This window comes from Colias eurytheme, chromosome 15, assembly GCF_061535395.1.
Source record: "Colias eurytheme isolate Ceu_HAF_F1 chromosome 15, ilColEury1 Martin Lab GWU primary, whole genome shotgun sequence".
Classification (NCBI taxonomy): Eukaryota; Metazoa; Arthropoda; class Insecta; order Lepidoptera; family Pieridae; genus Colias; species Colias eurytheme.
Window position 1 is genome coordinate 10,840,601 of NC_142994.1, and position 16,502 is coordinate 10,857,102.

The window sequence follows — 16,502 nt, forward strand, 5'->3', positions numbered from 1 at the left end:
TGCATAATATGGTACCTTAGCTGGGCAAGGTATCAACCAGATTTAATGCCGCCAGCACAGTTTCTGGATGATGTGTTAATTGTTTATGATGATAATGATGAATAAACGATTTATGAAAAAACGTGTTTTATTTTATATATAAGTACCTACGATGTTTTGGTAGGTAATCTAAAAGAATAAAAGTTCGATCCAATATCTCTATTACCTAACTGTTCTTCTGTTACACTCTTTATCTAAATAATGTATATTATAGAATATAAACTTACCTCTACTTAGAAAGAAACAAAGCTATTCATTGAACTCGAGCAAACCTAACCTCAATTTTAGTGACGTTACATGCTCAATATCTCTTCTATCCCATAGAACAGATCTTTAATTGTTATATATATAGAATCTGTATATTTTTATCTATTTAACCCCACATAAATCATCAGTGTAACGATCAGGCCCAAAGTCCTATGGGAGTTTGCCATTCTCCAAAACAGTGAGCTTCAAATAAAAATACCTTATTGTAAATTTCAAAGTGAACTGTTAAGGATGTAAGGACATAATATTATCTATATCTGATACAAAAGTGTGTCATGGCGCAGTATTTGTTACCAAGCTCTTTCGAAATGGCTGGACCGATTTTGATGAAACTTTGAGTGCTTATCGGATCGGTCTGAGGGTCGAACAACATCTATTTTTCATACAAATTACAATAGGAATAAATGTTAAGAGTACAGCAGAACAAAGTTTTCCGGGTCAGGTAGTTAAGTTTAAATTTTAAATTCACTGAAAGTAAAATAAGAAATAAGCATACTGTTTACAACTTCTTTGTCTGTAAAAAAGAGAATTTCTATTGTGCCAGAGTATGCGGGTTTAATTTCCACGTCTTAAAAGATATTATAAAAAGGGTGTAATAAATATTTACGACAAAAACCATTTAATAGTTTTTTAATTAAACTTAGATTACACATTATCTTAACTTATTCTGTGATGAATTGGCGCAGTTTTTAAGTAAACATTTTTTTATTTTAGTATAAAGATAATAGTAGATCTGCGTGTTTTTATATGAAATATAACATTTGGGATCACAGATTTGAATAACAATAACGTACCCTTGAACATACATTTCTTTAGTAAAAAGATTTACCTATTGTTTTGCTTTTAAAGGAAAATCCAATTGTACCTATCCTCCTCCATTGCCCCCAAGACAATCTCAGATCTTAGAAATAACACAGTGATATTTAAAAATAATCTCTATTCCAATAACATAAGGTATTAAACTTGCTGGCACTGAGCTCGGGCTATATAAGCCACTTTTTGATGTCGTTACAAAACTTCAGGCCATCTCTTGCGCCTGAACATCTTTAAGACAAGTTCAGATCTTAGAAATAATAGAGTGTTGTTTAAAAATAAGCTCTATTCCAATAACATAAGGTATTAAACTTGCTGGCACTGGGCTCGGGCCATATAAGCAACTTTTTGCGCGCGCTGTACAACTTCTGGACATCGCTTGCGTCTGATCATCTTGCAGTCTTGGAAGAAGCCCTCGTTTCTTGGGAAACCATTGCTGCCGTCGCAGAATGTGACGAGACCTAGAAAAAATAAGGAAGATTTGAAAATAATTAATAAACAATTAGTTATGCCGAAGAATTTCACATCTCATCATTCGCATTTGCCAATTAAGGAGGATTACTTGTTGAACTCTTGTATAGTGCCTAGTTCCAATATACGATCATAATCATATTTGTCATCTTTTTTTCGGAGATACACCTAAACACTCTAGCTAAAAAATAACATGTACGTACTTTTTTTTGTTTTCATATAGTTTATTATTGCATAATACGGTTGTTAGAAAGTCCATAGACCAATTATTTAAATACGTAACCCAATTTCAACGAAATTATTGCTCATAGTATGTGTAGACCAGATAATATCTTTATTTATGAAGCTATAATCATAATAACATATTAACTCATTTTCTTTAATGAGTACCTACTAACTACTGGAGATGTTACCATGGTAACATCATTATTTCTATCATGTTATCTCAACTTAATTATTTAAACGAGAAAGTAACTCTTTCTGTCTGTCTATATTTTTCACGCCTCAACCCCTGACCGATTTGGATGAAATTTGGTACAGAGATAAATGGAGACCTGAGATAGGATAGGACATAGGATAGGTTTTATCCCGGAAATACTACGAGAATGGGATTTATGCGAGATTTTATTTGACTACGGATGCGAAGCCGCGGGCGGAAAGCTAGTTGGAAATAAATTAATGTTCAGAATGCATCATGGTCTTTCTTTATTGCCACAACGCGTCCTAGAGTGTTTTTAGTAGAGCCATAACACGAATTACGAGATTTAGATATTTTACTGTAAACACAACACGTTTAAGCGCGTCACACACGGTGAAGATACTATAATATTTTACCTTAAGATACTGTTATATTTTATATTACAGTATCTTAACGCATCCGGTATCAGCGTTCGGACCATCATTTTTCTTTTTGTCATTGCGTACTAAGACCCCTGTAGAACCGCCATCCTGTTACAAATGACCCACAAAATTTCGCGTCATTTGTAACAGGATGGCGGTTCTACAGGGGTCTAGTATCTTCACCGTGTGTGACGCGCTTTAAAGCTAGATATATTTTCGCGCAATTAATCTTTTTGGTCTTTAATCATCAAGTATATTTTTGCCTTTTTGTGTTTTCATAGAAATTGATAGAAACCAATACTATTCACTCAAAGAATATTCTATCAAGGTTATACAGGTTAAATGTTTTTACTTCATGTAATCCCATTAAACCTTCAGTGACCTGAGAAGCCCTATACTAACAACAAGTCTATTGATAACCTAAATATCAATATTCTAGATTGATTCTGGTGTCGATTTTATGTCAATACAAGATTCACTAGACAAATTTGTATTTGAATTAAATGTATTTGATCCATATTCCTTGTCTAAACTTAGCTCTTCAAAAAACACGCAAAATGTTGGTCTGAAATTAGAAAGAAATATTTGAAAGAAAGAAAGAAAGATCATTTATATGACTGTATAAAATTAATTCAATTATTTATTATTTATTTAATTTGAAAAAGAAAAATTCCCCATAACCTAGTAGAAAGAGAAAAACAAAAGTAACACACGCTATAAGTACTTTCTATAATAGTTAAGTTTCAAAAAATTTCGATTAACTTTAAAATCTATTGGTTATTATTTTACTAGTTTTTTGCCTCGGCCCTGTGTTGAACAAAGAAAAACCAAGAAATATTTAGCGTATGCCACTCAAGAGTAGCTTTCTAGTGGTGAAATAACTTTAAAATTCGGTTAAGTAGTTGAGTTTTTCTATTATTAACATATTATGTAAATACACAAAACTTGAATCTTTTTTCGTATATTTATAAGCAGACTATTACGGCTCATACTTCCCCCTAAGATACAACCTTAGTCTAAGAATTATAATATATTATGTATTCGACACTATTTACTAGGCTCTTATCCTGGCTTCACCCGGATTAACCCGCGATATAAAAAATTAAATGTACCATAATATTATGTACTTAACATAATATTAAAGGTGTAGATCGCTATCATATAGTTTATTTTTAAAGTAGGGCAAAGAGTTACTGAATTAAATCGATATAAAGGTCTAAAGTCTCTTTTTCTGTTTATAATATTAATATAAATTTTAGGCGGTTAAAAATTTAACTTATTATTCGTCTCTCTTTAGATTTAATTTTCACGGAAATATTTTTCAAGAAAGTGAGATTGTCCCGGTTCACGTTTCTTAAAGATATTTTTATTTCGTAATAATTAAGGTCGTAACATTGGACTTTAAAATATTTTAATTTTGAGGAATTGTTTTTAAAATTTAAGATTTTTGGATGCATTTATAGGTAGGTATAATATTATTATTTTCGCGACATACTTCATTAACGAAGTAGTTATTCGTCGTATTAACTTTAATTACTCTGTCCGTCTATCTGTCCTTTCTTCACGCCTCGAAACACTGAACCGATTTGCATAAAATTTGATCTTAAGATAGTTGAATACCTGAGAAGGGAAACAGTATTAGAGGTTTTACCCCGGAAATCCCACGGGTAAAGGGCTAAGCGGGTCCTTTTACTGCGCGGGCGAAGTCGCGGGCGGAAAGCTAGTACTTATATAAACCTCTAGTTTCATTGAATGAACCGACTCAAAGTTGCAAGGGAAAGTTATATCAATTCGGATGTTGAAAATAGTTAAATATGTATTTTGGAATAGAAACTATCAGAAGCTAACTCGTAGATATTAAATAGGTAATATTATATCAAAGTTGTAATATGTAGAGTTTTAGTTTATTGAATTATTACCGATAATTCTGACCGACTAATATAATAAACTTGAATAAAAAAGAGTAAGGAAAACATATGTATGTTTTCCTTTGAGGATAGATCCTTTCTCCATGAAATTTAGTAAAAAGATGGACTGGAACACCCAAAAAGGTTACTTACTCTACCTCTACCTCTCTCTACCAGAATATTATTATCATGCGAGTAAAGCCACGGGCTTCAGGTAATTTTAAATTCAATTTTATTCAACATCGAATCATAATATTTCACACGTTATTTTTCATTACCTACATTTCTTTTTCAGTTTTTAAGGGTTGTTGCGGAATGTTAAAAAGTTAATTAATCTTCTTCAAGTTTCAGGTTAAAATAGCTTTAAAGAATTTTTTAATGTGGCTGTTATTTAGAAATTCAAACAATGTACTCTTTAGTTGCAATATATTTTTACATATAAGATGTTATAAATACTATTTAGGTACTACTTTTTCCGTATATACTGTTTATATTGCTAAAACATCATCAATTTTATTTAAAATCTCTTGTCCCGAACTAGACGCTATTGAAATCATTGTTCAAAGAGAAACTTTTAAACAAAATTGCAGTTTCACGCGAGATAAAAATGTACTATCCCACTGGAATTCCAGGGTTAGATATCCCGGTAATATTATCCAGTACATGTATTTTGAGTTATTGTTATTTGGTAGCTTTTAGAAGCATGAATGTCGAAAGTTAATTGCATATATTAATATTATCTTATCTTATATATAAAATTCTCGTGTCACAATGTTAGTCTGCATACTCCTCCGAAACGGGTGGACCGATTCTCATGAATTTTTCTGTGCATATCGGGTAAGTCTGAGAATCGGCCAACATCTATTTTTCATATGTACCACGAGCGAAGCCGGGGCGGACCGCTAGTTATATTATATTATTGTTTTAATGCTCTAAGATTTAAGTAATGGTTATACGCATTATATGATTGTCGCAAATTATGTTCTTAAAATCGCTTATTTAAATAGGGTATATTTTTTATTTGGTGATACTTTCATAAGTTGCATTAAAGAAATAAAGTAGTCACAATTCGTATCTGTGGATAATATGTGCATGCTTGAAGTCTTTACATATTTTACTCATAAGCGGCGAATAAGCTCTTTCGAATAACAACAGTTTGATTGGAGTTTGAATTTTTATTTTTTTGCCAAAGGAATTTTGTTTTATAGGCAAGTGGTGTTAGCCTATACGTGATTATTGCACCTGTATAATAATATTATGTTAATTATTAATTTGTGTATGTCTGTTTATAGGCATTAATTATAATGGATGTATGTTGGTGTTAATGTTTATATAAATAAATATATTTGTCTTATAATCTAAAAAACCTTTACAGCTACAGATAAAAATCACAATTACCAAGTCCCCAAACACGTCCACCACGAAATTCCCCCTCGAACTTCATACCATCAGCTCTCCAGAACACTCCGTGGCCGTGGAACCAGCCTTGCATGAATTCTCCTTCATACCTAGAATAAGAACCTTACATTCACATGGAATAAAGTGGAATACCTTGGAATAAAGTGCTATTTGTACTGAGCACGAGAAATACATGTAGTCTTTTATCACTCTATTGATATAGTTTCTTGAAGGATCATTTGTATATAATAATATTATGTAAGTATACAATTGATGCTATTTATTCGTCTTATTTATACTGCAATTCATGTAATACTTACTATCATGATACTTTCGAGAAATCAAAGAGTTTTAACTGAATTTAAACGCATATTTTATTTATTCATTAGATCAACTTTAATGTCTGCATTTAGATATGATATTAACATAAAATTCAAATAAGAAAATACTAACGTATTATTAATTGAATATAAATGCTCAGTGATTTAGAAAACCATAATGGATAATTGGTAGGTACCTAAGATTTAAATATTCATCTATGTTCACGTGTCATCTCTACTTAGCTTAAACATGAAGCCTAAAGTTAAATGACGTGCTTCTAACTGAAATTTTAATAACGTCAAATGGTTTTCAGAAAATGGTAAGTGCTCGACACTTCATAATCAATCTTTAGGTGTTATTTTAAGTTTTTATGAAAATATTCAAAGGGATGCATCTAACTAAGTACCTATTTTAATTCTGATTATACTGAATCAAACTTTCGAAGAGAATAAATCGTATTGCCATAGTAAATAATCGCAATATTCAACATAAAATATCTGCGCCTGATCAAATTTATTAGCACAAAATTGGAAACACAATTTTGCTAAGCTAAATTGAGTGAGAAAAATATTTAATATTTAAGCATAATATTACTCATGCTTCCCGCCAATATTGCTACAGATAAGTTGGAGTAAATTTCATAAAATGCTGTGTGAAGATTGGAGTTTTTCTTCGAAATCCAACCGTCTGGAAGTTATTTATCAATGTGAAACAGGCAAACGATTGAATAATGTATTTTTTGGCGCTAAGTACTAAACAAACTAATGGATTATGGAAAGATTTAAAAACTCGTTACAAATGAAATATTTTTGTCATGCTTTATCCTAAATTTACACTTAACATTTTTTGTACAACAAAAAAATTAATTTAAATTAATAATATTAAGTTTTTTTACATAAATATAATAAAATATAACACTAGCTGTGCCCCACAGTTTTACACGCATTGCCCCGCTCCTGTTGGTCTTATCTTAATGGTATAATATAATATAGCTATAATAATAGATAACAGCTTTCCCCGATAAATTGGCTGTCTAACGCTGAAACAATTTTTCACATAAACTAACAAACATTTCAGATTTATAATATTAGTATAGATACTCTTAATCAGGCAGTATTTAAATACCAAATAAAACGCAAAGACTTTCAAGGTGGCATTTTAACGTAAAAATCACCAATGAGCCGTGAATTATTGCGACGTTTACTCAAATCAAAAGGCGGCCGTGCTTGACGACCCGAATATTATTTATTACCCTTTAATGTGCTTTGCCGATACCTTATTAAACACCTTATAAATATTATGAACTGCCTTTTAATATGCTTATTAAAAAATATATCATGAATTTATAGCTGCTGTATACTGACTACGGAAAAAGCTATACTTCGCTAATGCACACTACAAACTGCATACAATACATACGATACAACACACATATTACTGCAAGCTCCAAGTACCAGATTCATAATTAATTTTTAAAAAAATATTTTATAACATACAAATTATGATTGATTGCTTCATCTGAAATTGGTTATAAAACAACAAGTTTAAAAAGGAAGGAAGTAATCTTCTTTAACAAGAGTAATATGAGAAAAAATATTTTTCGATAAATATTTTAAAACAAATCTTCCATAATTAAACAATTATAATAATATTAATTTAATTCCTAATAATTCCTATTAATATTATAAAATATGTGAAAGTTTGTATGGATGTTTGTTACTCTTTCACGCAAAAACTACTCAACCGATTACAATGAATTTTAGCACACATATAGAGGGTAACTTGGATTAACACATAGGATAGGTTTTATCCTGGAAATCCCACGGGAACGGGAACTATGCGGGTTTATCTTTGAATGCGGAATGCGGGCGAAGCCGCGGGCGGAAAGCTAGTTATTCTTAAATTAATTATTCTAAATCTCTATTTGAAATAATTACGCAATTGTGGAGATACTAATACATCATTTACATTTATCATAAAAAAAATGTTCTACAATTTTCCACGCTTATCCCATAGGTAGCAATTTGCTGTAAATTGTTGCTAAGAGTCTAAACCTAAATATCTGATTTAATTATTCGTCCAGGTATTTTGTAATTAATGTTCCAAAGGGCATAATGGCCATGTTTCTAATTATTTAGAATCTGTTTATCTTGCTTGCTCTATAATTACAGGTAATTTTTAGCTTAAAAGATGCAAAATAATCGAATTTTATTAGGGGCTTAATTTAAAACCTACCTCTTTTGTTTTAGTGATGCAATAATCTAATCTACTCTTTCTATTTTACATAAGGGTTTATGCCAAAAAGACTATGTTGGATCATCTTGATCACATAACATAACAGCCAACAAATTTTCTCTTTGAAAAGGCTAAAATAAAGGATAAAAAGGTAAAAATAAGAACTTCTTATTTCTATTCTAGTCACAATTTCTACAACTACCTATATAAAGTTGCGAAAGAATACGTCTCACGACCAATTTACGTATATTATTTCACAATGAAAACGAAATACAAAACAAAATAGACATTTTTATTTATCAGGTCTAGAATTTACTAGAAAACATTTCAAATATCCACAAACAAGTTACAAGTAATGTAGTTTGGACTGTCTAGGCCAAAAGCTAGTTAATCAGGCCAGTCGTATCTTCATCCCATCTGGTGAGACAAGGTAACATTACATTATTAGTATGAGTCACATATACATATGAGTCTAGACAATAGTAATTGTTAGATAATGTTGTTTATTATTTTTTTTTAATATCAATCAACTCTCACTGCCATATTTTTTATTTATGTCTTGAACTTAACTGAAAAACAACTTCACTGATAGAAATTTCGCCGTAAAACGATATGTTTGGTCAAACAATGAATAAATCGCGTTTAAAATCCGTTTATAAGTTTTATTTCTAAATGTATAATAAAACCAAACACAAGGAAATAGTATTTGATAACTCACATCAATAGAAAAAGCTAAAAGCATTTTTCTTCGCTGACGTAATCTTTTATTTCTATTAAAGATCTGGGTAGAGCCGGGAAAATTCTCTTGTATGTTGTATATCATACAATTTAAAGGATAACTTTCTCGCTGTATTGTATTCTGCACGTCATCTCAGTTAGTAGACAAATAATATTTTTGTCAAGATTCTATTATTTGATAAAACATATTTATAACAATACAGTGGGTGTATTTTTAAAACTTATTTGGTGAGTATTTATTATCATAACTATGGTGAAAATATTAAATAGATTTTCCATAATAATTTAATGAAATTTAATTACGATCAATAAAATAGGAAAACAGTCTTTGTCACAAGAATTTATGTAACTTACTTCTGATGAATCGGTTTAAAAACTTTCCTATTGCAACCATGAACCATTACGCGTACATACTAATTTGCATATTATCAAATCACACCCAAACATACTATATTACCACTAGGGCATGCACCCGGGTTTACCCGGTTCCGAAAAACCCGGGTAAACCCGGGTTTTTTGATGATCTTGAGAACCGGGTCTGAATAGTATGAAACCCGGTTCTCCCGGTTCCAACCAAAATATTAAAATATAAAGTATTATTTATATTTTGCTGCATCATTTTAACAAATTTATTGTATCTGGCAACGTCAGACTCACGTGCATCGCGAATGTTCGTGCCACGCCTCAAACGTGGCTCCGATTGGTTGTCTAACCTTAGTTGTATGTATTACCAAAAAAAATTAGGCTTCGAAAATGACAAAAATTAGGCTACAGAAATATTTTTATTAGATTTCTCGTGAATTTGAAAAGCTGTTAATTTAACTGATTCATATTTAATGGTCCAGTCATGTTTTTGTTTTTGGTATCAAGCTGAAATTTATATCGAATACTCAAGTCTTCGGTCCCTTTTATGTGAAAAAGTCGAACTCACAAGCCAACGCATCAAAAGATACAGCCGTAAATGCTGAAAATTTTCGAAAATTTCGACATTCGCATCGCATGGGACTCAAAACCTACAGCTGGGTACTTTTCATGTTTTTATGTGATATTATGATAACAAGAGCGCCGAGACAACCGTCAAAACGCTAAGGAATAGAATACGCTATCGATACAAATTGACATAAGCGTATGATGTTTTGCCTAAGGATTCGGTCACACTACCAACGACGACGACGACCACGAACAAAATTTTCATCCAGTCGAAATTAAATAAATTGTGCAAAACACAATTAAAAAAATTTTTTCGAGATCAATGGATAAAAAAATAGGTTTTTCGTAGAAACGGTAGCTCCTAGAAAAAAATGTATTTAACCTTTTTTATAGATAATTTTATGATGTACAATTTTGGTTCCAGGTGATTGTATGATAAACTTACCGTCTCGGCGAAAATCGCAAAAAAAAAAATTTTTCCGAGTACCGTAATGACGGGAGATTTAAATATTTTATTTTGAATAAATTTTGGCAAGATTTGAATTTTGGTCGTGGTCGTCATCGTCGTTGGTAGTGTGACCGAACCATTACCAAAATATCATGAGCTTATGTCAATAATTAGCGTTAGCAATTTCTATTCCTCGGCGATACTGACGTTTGACTAAGGGCCAAGGTACTTTTATAAGACTGATAAATAAAGAGAAGTATTGAAATTTTGTTTCTTTATTAATTTAATAAAATAAGACACAAGCCGCGTAAAATAAAGGCCTATCAGGAACTTTTACAGTTACTTTTGATTAATTTCGTATTTTTTCCGAAGTATTATAAAAGAACCGGGTAACCCGGTTCTACCCGGTTCTGAGCTCGATTTGGAACCGGGTTTCAAAAACTTGGAACCGGATCCGGTTCTGCATGCCCTAATTACCACTAACTATTATTATTTAGGACACAAAAAAAACATACTTTTACTTACTGGCACTATTTAAACCACAAATAGGAACTCACTTGGCACCATCAGGGAACGTCATAACTCCAAGGCCAGAGCAGAGGCCGCTCATCAAAGACCCGTCATACCTCGTCCCATCAGGCAGGATGAGGTGGCCCATTCCATGCTTCTGGCCCTTGGAGTTCCAGTCACCCACATACTTGGTACCATCTTCGTATTTGTACGCGCCGGTCTTCGCCGCGCCGGGTTCTGATGCTGGAAGTAGATTTAAAGCCACGTCATCTATACTAATATTATAAAGCTAAAGAGTTTGTTTGTTTGAACGCGCTAATCTCAGGAACTAATGGTCCGATTTGAAAAATTCTTTCGGTGTTAGATAGCCTATTCATCGAGGAATATATCATAAGTTATATATCATCACGCTCAGACTAACAGGAGCGGAGCCACGCGGGTGAAACCGCGGAGTGCAGCTAGTTTTAAATATAATAAAAAGAAATAAAGTATGGGAAAACCCAGTTGTAATGTATGTTAGTTTACTTGTTATAATAATAATCAGCTCTACTAATCCCCTATTGAGAAACTATAATACGCTCAGGTTTTAATGTTTACATGATATTTTTAATTATTCATGTGTAGATGTTTTATCAATCACAAAAATTGTTATTTTTCTTCCTCCTGTCCTTAATGAAAATGCACTGTTAGTATTAAATCTTAAACAATTATATAATGTCAGTTGGGTCAGCGATTGAGCTTGGCTCCCATTTTTACATTTGTGGTTTTGATGGGATATCATTACTTTTTGTACAGAAAATTACTATGCAAATTTGATTTACTTTATAAAATGTTATGTAGACTTTTAATAAGAAGACAGGCTCCTGAAAAACAGTACTTCTAATAAAAAGTATTGGTTGTGAGATACAGTAAACAGACTCTTTATTAATTGAAGATGTTCGTAAATTATATTAAACACTAAATTTATACCGTTACCGTAAATTCAAACTAGCACAGTACTAATTAGATATTATGGTTCATGTTTCAAACAACCTTACTCTAACGTTTAGTTTGGCCTTTCTTCATAATGTACATTATCTTAATAAGGCTATATTATATTCAAAAGCATCAGCATAACACCTCTTGTTTCTAAGAGTTCATTTAGGGCTGATTTTTCCATCCTTGGTTAAATACTTATTCGTCGAATAACGTATTAAACTACCATTTCAAAAATGTATTCTTTGCCCGTCTATTATCGTGTAATACTTTATTCGGCGAATAAGTTTTAACCATGGATTGAAAAATCGGCCCTTAAAAGGTTTTAGAATTTTAAACACTATTAAAATAAGTAAATAAACGTAACGTATAATATCGGTTAATCTGAAGTTCAATGTCTTTCAATAGAGATTGAGATATTTTTTTTATTAAACAGTGAAATAAAATTTGAAAGGGTTCACGAATTTTTCCTTTTGGGATTTAAGACAAAATGATATCAATGAGCTTCCATTAATTTGACTGAAGATTGATTATAAATTGGTACCTAATATTTTCATAAGATTTAATTCTCCGAACGGCGTTCCAATAGAAATATTTTTAGTGCGGATAAAATTTTGGTAATTCCTTCATAATCTTTTATTATGGTAACAACGAATTGATACAATTATGTGTCTATGAAATTTTCAGTAAAACCATGTTACTAACGAATCACTCATATTTTATTGTATTTTTATGAATTGAATACAACGATTATTACAATTTCAGAAACGATTCATTCATGTAATAATATCGAAATAGAATATTAATATAAATGAGATAATTTCCTATTTTATGAAAAATATATTACAATTTTAAGAAACATTTCACTATACGTGACCGGTGACAGACATAATATAAACTATAGGGTGATTTTTTTGCTGGTTTCTTTTTGGCAATACTGTTTTTGATAGATCACGCGTGAATCGTGTCTTGTGTCTTTATCAAACTTGTTCAGTTTGGTCTATAATTTAAGCATGAATCGACTTACGAACGAACAACGCTTGCAAATTATTGAATTTTACTATCAAAATGCATGCTCGGTTAAGAGAGTGTGAAGTCGGTTAAGAAGTGCGCGATGCACTTCTTCGATTGGCGATTTTTTTTTGCCCAAAATGGAAGAATTGGACATGCCTCACATGTGGTTTCAAAAAGACGGTGCCACATGACACACGGCACGCGAAACAATAGCCCAATTGAGAGCCGTCTTCGGCGAACAGTTTATCTCATGTTTTGGGCCCGTCGATTGGCCACCTAGATCGTGTGATCTAACGCCTTTGGACTATTTCTTATGCCTACAGGGATAAACCAGCAACGATTAACGCACTGGGAGCCAATATTGAAGCATTTATTCGTGATATACCGGCCGATATGTTGTAGAGAGTGTGCCGAAATTGGGCCTTGCGAATGGGCCATCTAAACCGGAGCCACGGCCAGCATTTGCATGAAATCATCTTCAAACATTAAATTATATTGATCGTTCTATCGATTCCATTATAGATTACAACGAATTTTTCAAATTTTTTGTGTTTTTTTTGAAAATCAAATCCTAACCTCTTAAAAAATCACCCGTTATTAGCTCAACAAATTATCCCCTAACTATTTACATGTATATTGTATTTGATACTTATTTATTTATTTATTTGATACTTTATTGTACATATACACCAAGCATGGAAAAACAAAATACAATAATTAAAAAAAGAAACATAAAGGCACTGTATACATACAAAAAGGCGGCCTTATTGCTTAAAAGCAATCTCTTCCAGGCAACCCTGTTGGCACGGAATGTTGAACGAGAACGCGATGGCATAAAATAAATAATAAGAATATGAATAAGTAATACATACTTAGTTATATATCAGTGCTATAACAATATAAAATATATTAATTACTATTAATAATACATATTTCACAAATACACACATTGTACCCTTCGTTGAAGATTTGTCAAATTAGAGATCTATTTTACTTGATATTCGGTATATTATAATGTTTTTTTTACATAACTTCACGTTAATTTGATTTATCCTGTGTGCCTACATTTGAGTAATAGACGCACTAGACGTGATATGATTCAATGTCAGTTTCAGAAATAAGGTTTTAAGGGTAAGGTAATTTTTGTTTAAAAAATAATTTTATAAATTTCATTTCATCAGTAAATACGTAAAATTTAGTAAACCAGCTAGAGGTTGACAAAAATATAGGATTTCATTACAATCGTAGTTATATTACTAAGTCGAAATTTTTTGTCGGTTAAGTTCCCTTCAGTGATATATAGGAATTTCACTTTATTTTCAACTAGATTTCCGCCCGCGTTTGCAAAGGAAAACCCGCATAGTTCCCGTTCCCGTGGGATTTCCGGGATAAAAACTATCCCATGTGTTAATCCAACTTACCCTCTATATGTGTGCTAAATTTCATTGTAATCGGTTCAGTAGTTTTTACGTGAAAGAGTAACAAACATCCATACATCCATACATCCTTACAAACTTTCGCCTTTATAATATACTAGATTTCCGCCCGCGGCTTCACCCGCGTTTTCAAAGGAAAACCCGCATAGTTCCCGTTCCCGTAGGATTTCCGGGATAAAACCTATCCTATGTGTTAATCCAAGTTACCCTCTATATGTGTGCTAAATTTCATTGTAATCGGTTCAGTAGTTTTTACGTGAAAGAGTAACAAACATCCATACATCCATACATCCTTACAAACTGTCGCCTTTATAATATATATTAGCTATATTAGATATTAGATAAAGTAGGTAAATTACTTTAAAATGTTATTTATTTATAAGATACCTACATTGCAAATAATTTGGATAAGTGCTCTTACAGCAAACAGGAAATATTCATGGGTAGTGAAATATTTACCTCAGAGGTTTTTTTACAAAGGATTTTTACTGTATAAATCAAATTAAATGAAATTTTATTATAAAAATGTAATTTCTGAAAATGTATTTCGTTTTTGTTTTTAGGAAATGGAAGTTATAATCCTGAATTTTTAACCGTTGAATATGTATTTTTGTGTTACATATTTTGATTTGAATAATTTTGATATCAATGATAGCTCTAAAATGAAACTCGACGCGTTGGTAAATCGGATATCCCTGTCACTTCCAAGACAGATGAAGATTATATAATTAAACATCTTGAACACAAGCACCGTTTAAGCATTCGGAAATATACCGTTTTGGAATGGATTGGATTTCTGAAACGCGAAATCTATTACCTGTTTGAATAGATTAGAGTTTTGGGTTACGAATCACGACGTGGTCTTGTTATTTATAGTTTTGGCTATGATCTCTTGCCTACTTGTAACATTTTTTAATGTTTAACATCATCACTGGACAATAGATAGTAATTAATGACTACTTCATTATTCTCTCATAAGAACAGATAAGCTCGTTTATATTTGCTTCTGTAAGCGTATGTTACAAATTAATCTTTGTTCCAAATTCTATGACCTATAATTACAATAATTGTGTTGATGAAATTCCAAAGGTAAAGTAAACGTGTATCTTTCGGATTTCACCAGCTGCCTCAAACCTTTACATTTCGATTCAATCAATTAAGGATATAATTAAATTACTTTAAAATGAAATGTCAAGTGACATTTAAAATATGCTTTACAGTTTCTTTTTTACCTTATCCGCTAGTTAAAATAACAAATGGGGAATGAAAATCTACGTCTAATGGTGCATATAGACCTTAAAACATAGAACTAGAGCTCTAGCTCTTTATAGCAAGAGCATTATTTCATGATGTTTTAGTATAAACGAAAACTCGTATTCAGTGTTGTTCAGTATTTTCGAACGCACTAAGAACAACGAAAGAATGCTCTACGCCTGTTTTCACTAAAATCATCTGACATAGTTGGCTTCGAATTAGCATTTGCTCGTTTGATGTAAACCGTAATAGTATCTACTAGGGAGGGAGATCAGCAAGCGGAGAAACCCTTTCTTGTTATGAATATATAGCTCATGTTATCGTTAATCCAATTAATAATTATCACTGTGACTTATTTTAAACGCATTCTAAATATAACAAGGAAGTATCAGAAGCCTTACCATCAATCATCGTTGGTATGTTCACTCAACACAGGCCACTAGCAAACTGAAGGGATTCCTTGGTCAATGCTTAATCTAATTTAGACTTCGCGTGATCTGCTTACACGTGACAATGTCTGTATTTAGTGAATTTATAGATATAGCATTGTCAAACATTAAGGGCTTCTCAGATTTTTTGTTTTGCGATTTTGATGAAGGTTGATCGGTGTAAAATTTGGGTGAAATGTGGTACACATTGAAAATAAAAAATGTGCGGTATAGAATTTGATACATTGTTTGTTAGAAAGAGCTTATTCTCTTGTCCTATTGGTTCGGATTAAAAATTATGAATGAATTGGATAGTCCATTTATTGAGTAAGGTTCTAAACTGTAATATAACGACACGCTACGAACAATACTGCTGCTACGCATGAACAGAAAAGTGAAACTTCTTTAGACGCGTTGAGAGTAAAATCACGTCATGGCAATACCGTCACGTCATGGAGTAAGGCGACGATTTTGGTAT

At 31.8% G+C, this 16,502-nt stretch overlaps 1 protein-coding gene across 1 annotated transcript; it reads right to left on the minus strand.

Moving 5' to 3' along the window:
• Positions 1–962: 962 nt before the first annotated feature.
• On the minus strand, positions 963–16,034 carry rtp (MORN repeat-containing protein retinophilin). Its single transcript, XM_090110393.1, has 4 exons — positions 15,998–16,034; positions 10,965–11,160; positions 5,736–5,845; positions 963–1,580 (listed from the first exon to the last, which is right to left on the minus strand). Exons 1-4 carry the CDS (start codon positions 16,005–16,007, stop codon positions 1,426–1,428), a joined length of 471 nt encoding a protein of 156 aa, XP_089966519.1. The 5' UTR covers positions 16,008–16,034; the 3' UTR covers positions 963–1,425.
• Positions 16,035–16,502: the final 468 nt, after the last annotated feature.